We start from the raw sequence: 16,103 nt of genomic DNA, 5'->3' as shown, positions 1-16,103 counted from the left end.
CTGAATACTTTCCGTACCCACTGTATGCTGTATCCTGATAAGTGGGTTAGAGCAGGTTTATCTAAGATAAGGGCTATAACCTCAGATAATAAGAGCAGTTTATGAGACATGAATGAAAGTCAGCTGAAAGCAGATCATGCACTTCACTTCTGTTTGTCCATGCACTGAGGTTTAGGTGCACTCAAGAACCACAGCACTTGACAAAAAAAAAAAAAACCCTTGGAAAAATAGGCTTACAAAGTCAATTTGTTCTTTTTGGTTATTTGTATCTGTAAAACTACTTTAGATTTTTGTTGTCATAGGAAAAAATTTGCGTTGCTTCTCTCTCTTCTCTCATCATGTAAAGAAAGAGAAGGGTATGTGTGTGATTACACTGATATTGCATTTATACTGTGCAATAAAAACAATATTTATGTTAATTAATGATTATGTTTTTTGAACAACTCAAATTTTCTGCATGAGAAATTGAAACTAATGACGACATAATGCGTTGCTTTCGTTCTCTTCATTAAAATTTTCAAGTGGAAGCAGACATTTTTTTTTGTTCCTGAGCTCATCTAATACTCCACATTCCTTTCATTCAGTCAGAAGCATTTGGAGAGACATAAAATTACCAGATTGTCGCTCTGACAACGCTGTGGGCCTTTCTTGCGTGTGAAGTAACCCAAAACCTTATCCTTAAACACCTAAATGCAAAAACATGAGAAACAGATTATAAACAGATGAAATAGAATATGGTCATTGATATTAGAATTAAGCATTAGCAGTAACTATATTCAAGTGCACTCTGAATTTCACAAAATGAGAGATGCTTGGATTTAGACTAATATACTAATGCTATTCTCATATCTGGACACTATATGTAGTTGCAACTAGCAGCTTAGCTTAACATAAAGACTGGAAACAGGGGGACAGCTAGCTTGGCTCTGTCCAGCGGTAACAAATCTGCCAGACCTTTTCTTGTCTGCTTGTCGCCTGGCAACTGTTCCTAGCCAGAAAATAGTCAGGCACGTAACCCCGTGTAAAATGCAACATTTTTTGATTTTGTATGCAAGATTTTATGTGTTTATATAGTGAGCTTCACATATGCTGGTATCCAAATGTTGTTACCGTGCCTTCATGCTAAGTTAACTGCTGGCTCCAGATACATATTAACTCCACAGAAAGTGGTATTGACCCACTCGTCTTAATCTCAGGAAGAAATTGAATATGCATACTTCTGAAAGTGTCGAGCTGTTCCTGTAATCATTTGCTTGTTTATGTTTTATCTATTATTGAGCAGTGCTGGAAGTGCGCTGGTATATAACAGTATGCAGTACTGGCACTTCTACATTTTACTCTTTGGCGCACCAGGACTTCTTGTGTACCAGCACTTATCACAGGCTGCAGGTACTCTTTTCTGCAATCTTTATCAGCTTGTTTGAGATGCACTATGTCTCGCCTAGACAGTGGATGAAAGCAGACAGTCAAAACAGACTGTTTAGGAGATTTATACCAGCTACAGCACGGGAGCCAGGGGGCTAGCTCCATAAAAAGAGACCTGAGCTCCCCCAGAAGCAACAAATATTTATGTTTGGTGATCCCAAATAATCAATAATCATTACAAGTTTTTTAAATTCTGAACTAAAAGCAGTAAAGTTTCACCCCCATCTTGTCTTTTCCTGTCCTTTACTTCTTCTCCAGGTCACATTTACTTGGTATTTTCAGTAGGCTACTTGCAGTTTTTGAAGTATGCAAGTAGTCTGTTTTACTTTGAACAGTATACTTTGAGCACAGGCAACATTCATGCCCTGAAGAAGCATCTAAATATCACACGCCCCTGAAGCAGTGGACAGAACTGGTACATGCAGACTGTCTGTCTGACCAACTTAATAATGCCTGTAATGAATAAATAAATATTATGATTATAATTATTTGCTACTATTATTTTTACATCATGCGCATTTTATTTAAACCCCTGTTTTTTTTGCCAATCAGGGGCAGCACAATAAGCAGTAAATACAATAGGCCCCCACAACCACCACCACCAAAGGGGAGTACTGGCACTTTTTCTCCCCAGTTCAATCACTGTTATTGAGTCATAAATAAAGATAATTAATGTTCAATAGCTTGATTTTTAATTACTCAAAAGCCTTTGTTTTACCTCATATAGGTAGTCAAATATTTCCAGTATTGTTAAAACACTGGCTCCAATAAACAGCCCCATCTGGCCTCCAATGTCACCTAGAAAAAGAGAGATTAACAGATATTGGCAGGTATAGTAACTGACCAATGATGTGTGAAACCATTCCTGATGCTGTCACTTCTAATACAGCGTCTCTCCCGGTAATCGGAGCAGAACTGTCAAGTGTCCAACCAGCCTCAACTTCTCATCAGACCCAAAACGGCCTACCCTTGGAAGAGCATCAGATTATGAAAATGTGCTCAGCCTGTTTCATAAGTTCAAAAACAGAAACCGCAAAGTACCTGTCGTGAGTACACTGTGTGAAAAGTGAGGTGGGTGGTCTGCTGGAAATGCTGATACTGAGGTCAACTAAACTTCCAAGAATCTTACCAAGCAGCCCTGCAATTTCATAGGCCTTCTTCTGCTCAATCTTCTCATAATTCAGAGCTTCAAAGAAGATGTCCAAGACCAAGATATTTTCTCTGGCGAGAAGACAGACAAGAGCACACCCATCAGATTTCATTTCTGGGGAAGGGATTACATTACCCCAAATTACATCTGACATTTTCTGACGAGCTATCTTTCATTATTGTTACATTGAAGGTGAACGATGGAGACTCGGGTTATTCTATGCTACAGTACATTCATCAACAGAAAAATAGATAAAAGGCCATTATCTAAATAACTGACTGCTACCAAACAATACTTACGCAATATATTGCTCAGTTTTGTTGAATTTCTTAGCCAGATATTTAGCAGATGCCTTACTGGGGATCTTAACCATGGACAGCTCCTTGCCATACCGTGTCATCTTGCAGGGGGTCTGACAGTCACAGTATTTGTTGTCTTTCTCTACCAAAAAGCCTGTGGATGATCAAAGTTGTTAAAAAAATATTGTCATCACTGCAAAGAATCAAACAAACCTGCATACTGAGGTTCACAGTTTCTGCTAAAAATATCTCTGCACACAGTGAAGAACTACATTTGCTACCATCGTTCACTTTCCATGAAAGCAAATAATGAGTGACACTATAATACAAAGGAGGGAGGAAAGAAGCTCTCTGAGATTTATTCGATATCAGTGAAGCACAGACACATCACAGATCTTCCTAATGGAATTTTTAAATAATCATTTTATTAGTTTGCTTCAGTACTGCCTGAGATTAAAGTGATTTCACATGAAAGCTGGAAGTATGATCTGAAAGCTGAAGGCACTGCTGCTGAACACTTGGTTAAATCCAGGCATTAATGCTAAACTATTACACTAGTATTTCATACACTGTATGGTAAAGCATGTGGGCTTACCTAAAGCTGGGTCAGCACAGTCTTTGTACAGCTCAGGTGTGCAAACCGTTGTGGTCCCTGTTTGAAGTTACAAAGAACTCAAAACACTGACACACTAAATATAAAACTAATACACAAGAATTTTCATTTTTTATCTGTAAAGTCAATGCGAATTCATACCCGGCATGTGTACCATCCTGCAGTTGCAGTTCTCCAGCAGGTACCGGGTTTCACAGTCGATGCGGCAGGCAGTGATGCTGTATGTGGAGAAGTATTCAGATTCTATGGGAGTAGACTTACAATCTCCCCACGGTGGAGGGAGGTACTCAAGCTGAAAGAGCAAACAGCATGTTTTTCTCTCAGTATACATGGGATTTACAATGATAATATAATGTAAGCTCAATACAACAGCAGTACAAAAACAGGACAACAAACTGATGAAACCCAACACAAATCTTTCAAATAAAACCAAAAACATTTAAATGAAAATGTGCATTGAGACAATACTGTCACAAAATGTCCAGTCAAAATGTCCATGTATAGCAAGCAGACATCATGCAGAAAATTACTGATGCAGGTCTTGCCCCCCGGCAGGAAGCAGAGTACCAAGGGAATAGAGACAGACTTAATAAAAATAATAAATCTGTAAAATATGTAGTCTCCGACAGGACACCACAACCAATGGACAAATTTTATAACTCTGAGAATTAAACTCAGAACAATCAAAAGGTTTTCAAGTGAACAATTAATTTAACAGACATTACACAGCGTAGCATGTACGTATACTGACAAATTTTTAACAAAAACAAACTACTTTCTAATGGTTTTATTGCTGATTAATTATATTTTCTCACCTATGCATATGGGCTTATTACAAAACTCCCCTGACTGCATAGCCCTGTCAGTTTAATAATGAAGTGGAGATGTAGTGTATAGTCAGTTCACAGTCTCATGAGAAGAAAAACTCTCATTAAAAAAATGAAGACCGGGTCACTGCATTTATGAGTAATGCAGGGAATTCTAAATGAATCCACTAATGAGGAATATTTAATGCCAGGATTTTAAGGTTTTGGTGACACTAAACATTACACCCATGATGCTTGACCTCTATCTGCATCATTGCACCCTGTGTATGCAGAACCAATCATTAATGAACTCCACTGATACTTGATTGGGCATTTGAACACAGAGCTACTAATTGCAGCGACAGCTAGTGAACAACCAATGCCAAAGGATACTTTGACAAACTTCACAAAGAAATTATGCTTCTATCTTCTCATTAAGGTTCATTGTAATTCCTAATCATCACCGCCAACCCTAACCAACCTAATCTAATGGCCATTTAGTCAATATAAAGTGACATAGACTAAGTAAAAGTGAACTTAAACATGATTAAACTTTTATTACACTCCATTTCTAGTCCACATACTCTCATAACTAGAGATAAATTCCTAGTGCAATAAATGCTAGCCTTCGATCTGATGCCAGTGTCATCATGGGTAATAAAATCTAATGAATCACATTGTCTGGTCCCTGCAGATTAGATTAAGGGGCAGCCCAGTGTATCATCCCCATGACACATAAAAGCAAAACAAAGAAAGTGTTAACAGAACTGTGCATGGCAGTGAAAGGGTAACATCAAACAACTTTAATAAAGATACAGATCAGATTAATGGCTTGAAGCTAGAATGAAATGCATTAGCTGCTTTTACTACTTATCTATTAAACTGAGAAGACAATGACGGATTGCGGATGTTGCATGTTGTTGCCTCAGCCACACAGAGGGAGTGGCTGGATCCATTCCTCAGGGGGGGTGGGTGGGTATTGAACAGTGGAAGTGTAAAAAAGGCCCAAGGTTTATACTGTAGTGGTTACTTTCCTAGGTCAGGGCCCTTTAAGTTGGGTGTAGTATGGGTGACGAGTGGTGCTTGTCTACTTAGTGATGGAGATATGTGGTTGTGCGTTAATACTATGTAAGTATTATCAGTTATGGGCCCTTTAAGGGTTATGGGGAAGCAGTTGTATGTGATGGCTGGTAAAGTGTTCATTAATAGTGCACGTCGCTAACCTTGTTATTCTCACTATGCACTTCCTTTCGTTTCATGTACGCCTCTTAGTTGAACGATTTGGCTCGACCTAGGATCTGTTTCTCTTGTGCACAGTTCATAGTGCGTTTACAGTTTCACCGTTTAAGTTACCAGTGTGTTTATAAACTGCATGGTGTTTCTGTGAACATGTATGTTACGACGCTAAAAACAGGTTTGTCACATATACCGCTAAACGGGGGTTGTGACTCCACCGGGAGTGGTATATCCGGTTAGACCTTCACAATAAGAGCATTTGGTCTGTTTGTAACCGATACAGGATATGTTCCTTAAGCATGTGTGGTAACTTAATTTCAATTAGTTTATAAATAACAGATCTCTGTATACTTTGCTCATCCAGCCCTACGTTAATATGTATTATACTTATGCATACGGTAATGTGCCTATAAGATGCATATATCTTAAATCCTTATTCATTGTATTTGTATCTATATTATTTGCAGGAAAACCACACCCACATGTAATCTTTGCATGAGAAATTGGATTAAAGGATCGTTAACTGCAACTTTAAGCACCTGATTCATTCTGGGAATATATGGGCCTTAAGTGGTGTTCTGGCCGACACACCGAGGTGACCATAGTGTTATAAGGACTGACCAGTGCCATAGACATTTGGAGTTTTCCTCGCTCACAGGAAGTGTAGAACTTGATGATGGGCATGTAGCTATTTCATGCAGTAAGCCCAGACAGTCATACGCTACCCTCTGCTCTTGGGTGGACACAAATATTTGGAAGCTGGGGGTGACCCCAAAGCCCAGCTCATGGAGGAAAGGAGGCTCTGACTGAGAGTGAAGCTGCACCTTTATGCCGGCCTCATAGGACGTCTCATCTAGGGCGAAGGGTGAGGGAACATAGCCCACATCATTAACAAAATAACAGAAGAGCAACAGCACAGTAAGGGACAGAAAAATTGCTCAAGCTCTCTGGACACACAGCCTGTTGTCACTACAACAACAAAACGTCCCCGAGGCTCTGCAGCCGTGGTGCACTGCTGGGTTGTCATTCAGCCATTCTCTTATTACATTCACTCAAACCTGAGTGAAGACACAGTTCGGCTACAACCGCTGCATACTTCTAGCCCAAAATTTGATGGTGTAGTCTTCTTGTCTCTAGAGGCTCACAAGTCACAGCCTCTTATTAAAAATGAAATTCTTAGTCTTGAAATGATATGTGCTTCATCCAGCTGTCTATTATTACACTGAGAGTAGTGTCAGTGAAATTAATGCTGGCCAGACTTTAATGACAGTCTAATTAATTCAGCACATATTTTAGGTTGTAAACATGTCTATTAACTGTCACTGCTGTGGGTGTGTATCATGAGTATAAATGACAATCCATGCATTTTTTTTTTCTCTATTTGGAGCAAACTTTGAGGTGATTAATAGATCAGATTCACTTCGTGGAGATGGCTGAATGATGATACACGTAGAGCAACATTTGTAGAGATAAAGAAAAAGAGAATCATATATTCAAATCTGTTTCCCATAAATAAAATTTGTCATCTTTGTGGTGTCCAAGTGTCTGTTTCAGGAGACCAAAACTCTGCCTCGATTATCCCATGTTATTCTGCTAAAACAAGAGAGGAAGATTTTATTTGATCAATTATCTCATGCTCATGAACTGACCAAGACCATTAATGTAAGGAGCAAAATCATTTTGATTAGGCTTGGTTAAAGTAATGAATTTGATTTACTGCTCAAGACTTCACAAGGACTGTTTATGTGGAGGAAATGTTAATGAGTCTCCAGCATAATACAAAAATACACTTGATCTCAAAGATAATCATCACAAAAACACAAAATCCTTTGCAGCTCAGGTGTCATTTTTTTGTTTTCTGGTTGTCTGGCTATTTTGCTGTTCTGTCACTGTTTCCTTTTGGAAATCAAAAACTATGCAACGACTGTGTCTGGCTTGTCGGCTTTTCTAGCATAGACAGGAGAGCCAAAATTTGAATTAGCTGTCTTGGTAACATCACATAACTGCTGTATAGTTTTACCAGGTCTGGATAGGAAATCCATATGAGGTCAGTGTTACAATCTCACACAAGGCTTTCGATCAATTCAGACTTAAGATATTATGATATTACTTTCCATCCTTCACTGAGGGCAGTGAAGGGACAACTAAGAACCAAGAGCTAATTTTCTACAGTCAACAAAAGCTGTTACTGCTTCCCTTGATATAAAACTGTAATTTTACAGTTCCACTAAATAATAATACATTTTAAAATATGTTTTCAAAATAGCTGTTGGTCATTGTTCTCATCTAAAAACACATCCTACTGTATACAGTAAGTGCTAGTGGGAGTTGAAAATAAACTAATATAATGACAAGTGCAGATACAAGGCTTCTTTTCTGGTTCAGTTTAATGTCAAAAACATGAGGATGATTTTAATATTTTTCCCTCAAGTGTCAAGAGAGAGTCTTTAGTGGTCACTTATTTATAGTAAGGCTTTAAAGCTGCCTAATTTTGGCTAAGTGGTGCTGCCAATGTACCGTTTTAGCAATAGTATGAGTGAGAGAAATCATTCACAATGTTGAATATTACTTTAACAATTTCTTTAAAGGGAGTTAATTATACAAAATTGTTCATTCTCACTTCAAAAACTTAAAGGTTTATTTTTTGTTAATCAGAGTTAATGTTTTCACCGGTACTCTGCTGACCATGGCTGTGTAAGTTCTGTGTCTTCCTTGCAGTTTTTCTCTGCCTTCTCTTTGAAAGTGCCATTAGTGACACTTTTCATAGTATACAAATTGCTGCATTTCTATTTTATCCAAGCTAAAAGCAGTGAAGAATCAATATGAGAAATAAAGCAAACACTGAGCTGCCAGATATTTTGCATGTTGTGTAGTCTGTTTTTTTTTTTTTTTTTTGTGGCTCTGATAAGGACAGTATGCTCGTATGCTTGCATCCAACCAAGAGCCCTGCTCTACTCCTTAGCTGCTACAATTCCTCTGTTTCATTTGCTATACCCACATTCTGTGGATGTTTAAAGTATATACTGTAACACCTTAACTCCACATTTCCTACCTGAGGTTAATCAAAGATCTGATTTTGCTCCAGGCTCTGTGACACAGGTAATGGGAACTGGCTGGTGAGGATTTAGACACAAACACAGAATGAAGCAGAGCTAAAAAAAAAAAAGATTGAGGGGGGAGGAGGCTTAACATTAGGTACCTGTTGCTGCTGACATGACACAAAAGTTTGAAAACCAGGGGCCACACCAAATCCCAGTTGGTCAATGAAGGGTGGCTCATCCTGGCTGTGGATCTGAACCTTGATGCCTGCTTCGTAGGAGGTCTCATCTGTGGATATAGCACACCAGAAAGTACAACAAGAGGTACAGTCGCCTATGGAATCCCGCTTTGTGGCTCTTTGTCCTTCCACTCCTGACTTGTATACCGACAAACAAGTGTTTATAACTTCATGCTAGAAGCTGGTATAAAAGAAATATGTTAGTGTGCTGGACCAATATTAACTTCAATCATGATGTTTAGCTAATGGTTATATGGTACTAGTATTGTTGTCCACCATAACGTGGAAACAATATGTCAGTGAATGCAATTTATTAGACCTGAAGTCTGTTGTAGACCTGCAAAAATATGCATGGTACTACACAGCTTCTGCGTAGTGCACTAGAATGCAAAGTGAATGATAAGTCTTGAGACCTGTTATCTATATAAAGCAATAGAGCTTCTTATCTTACAGAGAGCCAAAGCCATGTCATCACATCCAGTTAGCCTCTGTTCGACTAGTTTCAGTGACTCCATGCAATCTCTCATTTAGCATTTTTTTCCATCGGTCACTGTAAGAAAACTAAGCGTGTTCCTTGAGATTTCTGCTGAAAGTCGAAACCTTTGTGGTTTTAAGAAGATTAATTAACAATACATTTTTTAGCACTGGCTTTGCAGCACGGCGATACACATATTATACGTCGCTGTTACTTACTAGGTGTGGTCAGTGAGTTATATGAATGCTCACAGGATGGGTGGTATTCGTCTAGTGTGGTAGTTGTTTTGTGGAAAGGGCTTATACCCTTTTGCTCTCAGCTACCGCCACTGTCTAGCCCTTTTTGGGTGAAAAGGAGGCCGAGTAGGTAAGTCCTCCCTGACAGTACATAGCCTCTCCACCATCAGGACCCTAGCTATGCCTCTTTGTGGCACCACACATCAACTAGGTACCTTGCAGCCCCAGGCTAAATAGCTAGGGATCTCAGAAGCGCTTGGCCCCCAGAGGTGAGGTGTGCAGGCCCACTGGTGTGTGGCCAAGCCCTGGTAACTACCAACCAAGCCCCATCTATAGGTTAAATAGACAACAACCATGCTGTAAATGGTGAGTGATCTGTACACTTGGCGGAGGAGGGACATGGAGGTCCTCAACGGCAAGGGCAGAGGCGGTGCCATGATGCGTCAGCAGAATAAACATCGTTCACACCTGGTGGAACTCACAAAGGAGGAGTATAACCATCCCAACTGCCAGAGCAGTACTGAGAGGAACTGCGGCCCCAGTAATTAACAGCATTGCTAGGCTTAATGATGGCAACACCATCAGTTGACCAGCGTCAGTTGGTAATGTTTCAGCCTCGATGGGGCTCAGGCTTCTGGGAAATGGTGTTCATTAAAGCCCGGTAAAAACAGAAGTATTATATTATTGTCAATAATACATAGTTTTAAAGAAGGATATCATTTATTGTAAGCAAATGCAGTGAAACTCACAGCATACTATTGAAAACGTCTGTGTTCCGAGGCTGGATTTTTAGTTATTAGCCAGTTTAGAAATCTCAGTGGGATTTTGAAAGAGGTTTTCTATCTTGGAGAACACAACCTGGAAGTTCTGGTTTCACTTCGGCTTTCTACAGAGATGACAAAAGACTAGAAGAGTAGTTGGGATTTCCAGGGTAACCCAGCATAATGGAGAGCTTTCCACATGCGTGTTATACAAGTTAAAATGTTACTATAAATGTCAGGGTGGTTCTTAACACTCCACTGACCTGTCTCTGCCCAAACAGGCAGGTATTCATCTTGCTGAATATCCAACATGATCTCCAAGCCATTCCCCATGCCACCTTTTAACGTGGTTAACAAAGGGTTGCCGTCTAATCCAGAGTTGAAAGTGTAGCATTTCCCGTAGCGTGTGTAAATCTGTGAAAAAAGAAAAAAATAGAAGTGTAAATAATGTATCACATCTCATCCTATAATTGTTTAGGACAAGTAATCATTGCAGAGGTTTTGTGATTACCAGAGAAAGCAGTGCTGGCTTTAAACAGGCACCTGACTCTGATTTGAGGAATTAATGAGCCTACCTTAGCAGCAGCAGCAGCTATCAATCTTTAACCAGTTTCACTTCAAATTCTCCCCGAGTAATTTAGAGCGAATGCACTATTTTTCCATCATTAAATAAGAAACACCTAATATGGGAGCTCTCTGGACACACAAACACTCTAAATTGGGTTTGAAAAACACATTTGTGTGTCTTCATTTACAAACTTCTTGAGAGACTGAACCTGTGCCAGTAAAGCTCAGTGGTACTTAACATTTGATGTACAATCATTGCAGTGGGTTTGCTCACACCAAATACCTTTCTGATTTGATTAATCCAATTATATTATGTTTTTTTATTTTCAGGTTATGCTTCAGTACGCACAGTTAACAGGTTGAGATTGTTCAGGTTTATGGATTTCCCCTGACATAAAAATCCTCCAATCTCTCCCAAACATACACACATATCTGCATTATGATGGAGGCCACCATGTTGAGCTGCAATGTTCTTAACAGTAGCCCAGAATTGACAAATCACACACCGGCTCTAGAGTGTTTTCACATTGACGTAGTAGCTTGGATTTGGAGATGCTTGGAAGGTGAAGAAGTAGTAATGTTAATTGAAGACAGCAACAGAAAAAAAAGGACAACAGCATGAATCCCATCATCAAAGAAGCAAAGACATGAAAAAATGGGGTCGATAACAGCACAAAACAAGGATAAACATTAATGTGGCCTTTGCCAGATGGAAATCCTTGATGAGGGACAAATGTTTCCAGAATGATGACAAAGTTGACTGTTTTCTTCTGGACAGGTAATTTTGCCTAACAAGTAACATTAGCCTTAATGCAAGTTAGCACATAGCCACTGCAGTCAAGTGAGTTAGCGTTAGCTTTTGCTTAGTCTAGTCAGCCACACTTGTTTTCCAAGTGCATAAATTGTCCTACATTTTAGGGTAAACGCTGTCAACCTCACAGACTGCACCTTTAAACCACATAAGTTCGAATGGAGAGGTTTCAAAGTAAAATATTTATTTAAATTTTGACATAAATAATTAGTGGCTAAATTAGAATTAAGTATTCGTTTGGTTGTAAAATTCATATTATTATGGCCTTTTTTGCTTCTAAATAACCCCCTTCTCTAAAAGTTAAAGTAATTTACTGCACTGAGTCATGTTTACTGGATTAATGATCATGGGGGTGACTCTGGTTTAGTGGGTAGAGCAGTCATCCCCCAACCAGATATTGGTGGTTTGAATCGCAGTGCCTGTAGTCCACATGTCAAAATGTCCTTGGGCAAGACACTGAACCCCCAAGTTGCCCCTGACAGTTAGAGCCATCGGTGTGAGTTGGCCGCAGATGGCTGCCTCGGTTCTGTACCAGAAACAAATTCTTGTGTGTGTAGCATGGCCAAATAAAGGTGATTATCCTTATCCTTATCTTCCAAATAGCCTTGCTTGGCAAACGTACTGTAGCACCCTGACAACAATTGTGGCTACTGGGATGATGTATTTACTGGCTTGCTGAACAATTTGGCTCCTTGCTTTTCTTTTCACATTGCTAAACAACATAATGCTGTGGAAAGAAAAGGAATACATCTAATGGTACATTTTCATCAGAATCCAGTGGTATTCAGTTGTGGTAAGTTGTGCTGGCAAAAATTCAACCAGCATGGCAAAGCTGATCAAAAGATCAGATTCAGTATTCCATGTCCGGACTCTGACAGACAGATAAAACAAAGCTTTTCTTTCCCCTTACTGGCTATATAATGTGATCTGCAAAGTGAGCTGAAACCATCTAACCGATGGCTGAAGATTCATTTGGTATAAACAAAAACAACAAAAACAAAGCAAAAACGAAAAACAGAATAACACCTCAACCACACTGTGTGTTGCTTGAGATGTGAGCACACAACACAGTTTAAATCCCATTTATCACCAAAATCTGGCCATGACAGATGATTTTAAAGATCGTGGCTTGGCACTGGTTTGTGTAAAACAGGGAAGCCACCACAAACAGCTGACATCATGTTATGTCCAGGACTTTACATTTCAAATCTCATAGTCCAGTTAAAGCTGTCAGTTTTATGGGTTTGATATTTATGAGTCTAGGTGAATCTGAACTGGATGCTCAGATCTGCATCTGGAATGATGAGTGGTCAAATGACATTCATGGGTTTTAGTGTTTTATATCTACAAGCGTGTTTCCAGATAAAAATTTTCTTTCGGCACTGTAGAAATCAAACTGTTACTGCATGCATACTTCTCACTGTAGCGCATTAGACTTATGAATAATTTCTGAGATGTTATAATCTGCTGGTTTGTGTTGAAAGTACTTAATAGTAATACTATCATTCAGAATAGTGGTGTGTAAACATCATCCACGTCCTCCATGCAGCATTCAGCAGTTAATCAAAGGGTATAATAGATTTACATCTGGTGTTTTAAATGGGAAACAGCTGCATTTTTGAAGCAAGAACATAATTAACATGCCCCCCAGCTGTTTAATTAGAGAACATAAAATCTTAATATGGACTGATTTACGATGCCTGAATCATTAATGCTCTAATGTTTCTTTCTTAATATTGTTGTCACAAATTATAAAGGAAAAGGTTGTTAGAGCACCTGACAACTCAAGAACTCACTAAGGTGAACATAATTGAATGAGCAACTCCAAAATCTGTAAACACTGGAGTCACTGGTGATGGCATGGCACTGATTTTCCACCACAATGTGAAGGTAACATTGTGTTTGCTTTCTTAAGTGACTTTTTTAAGAGACATCAAGTTTAATAAGGCAAAAGCTGCCATGTCTGAGCGGTAACAGCAAACACGTTTGTTTATTGCTTTGAAACATCAACACACCCTGAGAGAATGGCCGCTGCAGGGAATATCCTCAAAGATTTACATGAATTATTAATACACCTTGTAAACAACATTCACATCCACACCTGACAAGCACCATCTCACTTTCTGTACATACAGTGCTGAAGTTTTTGTAGGTGCATGTTTCCCCACGAAACCTGCACTCCAGCAACATGTCCTCCAGCTGGTGGCCGAGGCGTCCCATCATCTCAGTGGTGTTGACGTGGTAATCAGGGGGCGGACTGTAGCTCTTGAAGTCCAGAAGGCTGAGGAGCTGAAGTTTGTGGCTGTCCCTAAGGATGGACAGGCTCCTCTCCATCACTGTGTGATTAGGATACATGAGGTCCATCCAATAGCCGCTGTGATACAGGTCATCCTTGGTCAAAGTGGATATGCGGAAAACATTTTTATTGCAGAAAGTAACAGCTGGGAAGGACATGTTGTGAGCCCAGACCATGTATATCTTCGTGACAGCTGGGTAGGACATCAAGTAGAGGATTCGATTCCAAGACCAGGTGATGAGGAGACTGACACAAACGAAGAAGGCCATGATCCAAATGACTCGCTGCAGTTTTGATTTGTCTGGAGAGAAGATAAACTTCAAACCGTGGATTTTGGTCCTCATTATGCAATCCACTGTGATCCCTTTCCATGTTGGTTTCATTGAGCTGGACTTTGTGCTTTGGAGAGTGGTCTCTTCGGCATCATTTTGTTTATGTAGCCCCAGGGTGACTGATTCAGATGTGGATCCTTTAACCATCATGAGTCAAGGCAGAAACTTCTTAACTAGATACTGTCTCAGTAGCCCAGCCTAGACATCCCCAGTTTTAACACACTGGCTTTCTCCATAATCATCTCCAGGTTTATGTAAAATTCCAGGTAGCAGCAACTGGACTCCTAACGCACAGCTGTCCCACTGTTCAGGCTTGAAAATTTGTTGTTGTGAAGATATAAACAAAGAAACTGAGCTCCTTGGGGGAGGAAAAATGGATTTACATAATGATTTCTTTATGAGAAAAACAGCTGAATCATTCCATTAACAAAAACCATAAAGTGTAACCATCGCTGATCCTTCATCAATAGAAAAATGGATGTGATAATTGCAGATGCAATGGCTTTAATCTCAGAGGCAATCACTTTGAAAATCTGGAAAGGCTTACCCCTGTTGCTCAACTCTTTCACTCCCCATTTCCCTCTCCAGTGACAGACAATACCTGCAGATTTCAGTGGTTTCTCTCTTTGTGTAGTAGATGCCCAGAACCAAACTCCTCCCTTTTTCCACAGACTGAAGAGGTGCTTTTTAGTCTGTTGAACTGCAGTCTGCAGAAAGGACTGTGTAGCATGTTGCACCCCTACACCCTCTCTCTACAGTCGAATAGAGAATGAGGTGGAGCCAGTGCATGAAACTGTTTTCCTTCGGTGATGAAGTAGACCTCCAGTGGTATAGAGAGGTGGGGGAAGACATCAATCAACAAGGAAATAATCATGATAGAGAAACTGTGCCACAGAAAAATTGTCTAAAATTCTTTATTACTGAAGAATCTGCAACTGTCTCGTGTATCAATATATCTATATAACTGATAACTGAAGGGAGCTAGCTAGTTGAAGAAAAACAGCAAAATCATCTTCAAAGTGTGCTAGAAATATCCAGTACAGCATGTTTTTTAGTTCTTTTCTACCAGTTTCAAATACAGTTTCACAAATGCATTGTAATGAGAGATGACATCCTGCTGCATGCAGATGTGGCCCTGGCTGATATTTAAGCTGCTTTGCTCCTTTTGTGTGAGAATATCAGAAGATTCTGCTTGGCTCAGCCTCACACTGAGACATTTTTATTATGTTAGTTGGAATCTTTTCAGTCCTTAATGTGAATATTGGCTGGGTAACTTGATCACAGCTGTGGTGAAATTAGAAATGGTTCTGAAAAGTGAAAAATAACAAAATGTTGGGCTACTGTGTGTATCAGGTTTCTTTTGCAAGTTTAGACAGCATGAATGGGACTAAAATAATTGAATTTGTCCCAGTTTAATTATAACAGAAAGTGTGAATGACTTGTGGGGTCTGATTTTCACTGACTGGAGCGACACAGAAATGTCAAGAGATGCAAGAATTAATCAATGAACGGATTCTGAATCAGTCAGTTGATTGTGCTTTTGTTGTCATGAAAATTAAGCAAGGAAAAGTAAAAGGAACAGTCCCACTTTGTAGAATATAATTATTTGATTTCTGTCTGACCAGATTAATATGACTCTTTAAGTTATGTTTATGAATAGAATAAAATCAAGGACTGTGACGTTGCCCGGCATGGCGCAGCCGGGGCCCCACCCTGGAGCCAGGCCCGGGGTTGGGGCTCGAATGCGAGCGCCTGGTGGCCGGGCCTCCCCTCACGGGGCCCGGCCGGGCTTAGCCTGAACGAGCGACGTGGGGACGTC

The 16,103-nt window shown here is 39.7% G+C and overlaps 1 protein-coding gene across 4 annotated transcripts in view; it reads right to left on the bottom strand.

Moving 5' to 3' along the window:
* The window catches only part of asic1c (acid-sensing (proton-gated) ion channel 1c), a 100,400-nt gene that overhangs the window by 6,236 nt on the left and 78,061 nt on the right, over positions 1–16,103 (bottom strand). For 2 of the 4 annotated variants that reach the window (XM_020595796.1, XM_020595797.1), the window contains exons 2-9: positions 10,542–10,692; positions 8,729–8,856; positions 3,629–3,779; positions 3,470–3,526; positions 2,875–3,028; positions 2,555–2,646; positions 2,144–2,223; positions 615–686 (exon numbers count right to left, since the gene is read on the bottom strand). In XM_020595796.1, coding sequence (XP_020451452.1) covers positions 615–686; positions 2,144–2,223; positions 2,555–2,646; positions 2,875–3,028; positions 3,470–3,526; positions 3,629–3,779; positions 8,729–8,856; positions 10,542–10,692 — 885 coding nt within the window. Of the gene's footprint in view, positions 1–614; positions 687–2,143; positions 2,224–2,554; positions 2,647–2,874; positions 3,029–3,469; positions 3,527–3,628; positions 3,780–8,728; positions 8,857–10,541; positions 10,693–13,789; positions 15,064–16,103 lie in introns of those variants that run through there. The other 2 variants (XM_020595795.1, XM_020595793.1) reach the window with 2 other exon arrangements.

The sequence above is a fragment of the Monopterus albus genome, unplaced genomic scaffold (genome assembly GCF_001952655.1).
Source record: "Monopterus albus unplaced genomic scaffold, M_albus_1.0 scaffold28.1, whole genome shotgun sequence".
Taxonomy (NCBI): Eukaryota; Metazoa; Chordata; class Actinopteri; order Synbranchiformes; family Synbranchidae; genus Monopterus; species Monopterus albus.
Note: the sequence above shows the minus strand (reverse complement) of the source record. Positions and strands in the feature narration are given on the sequence as shown.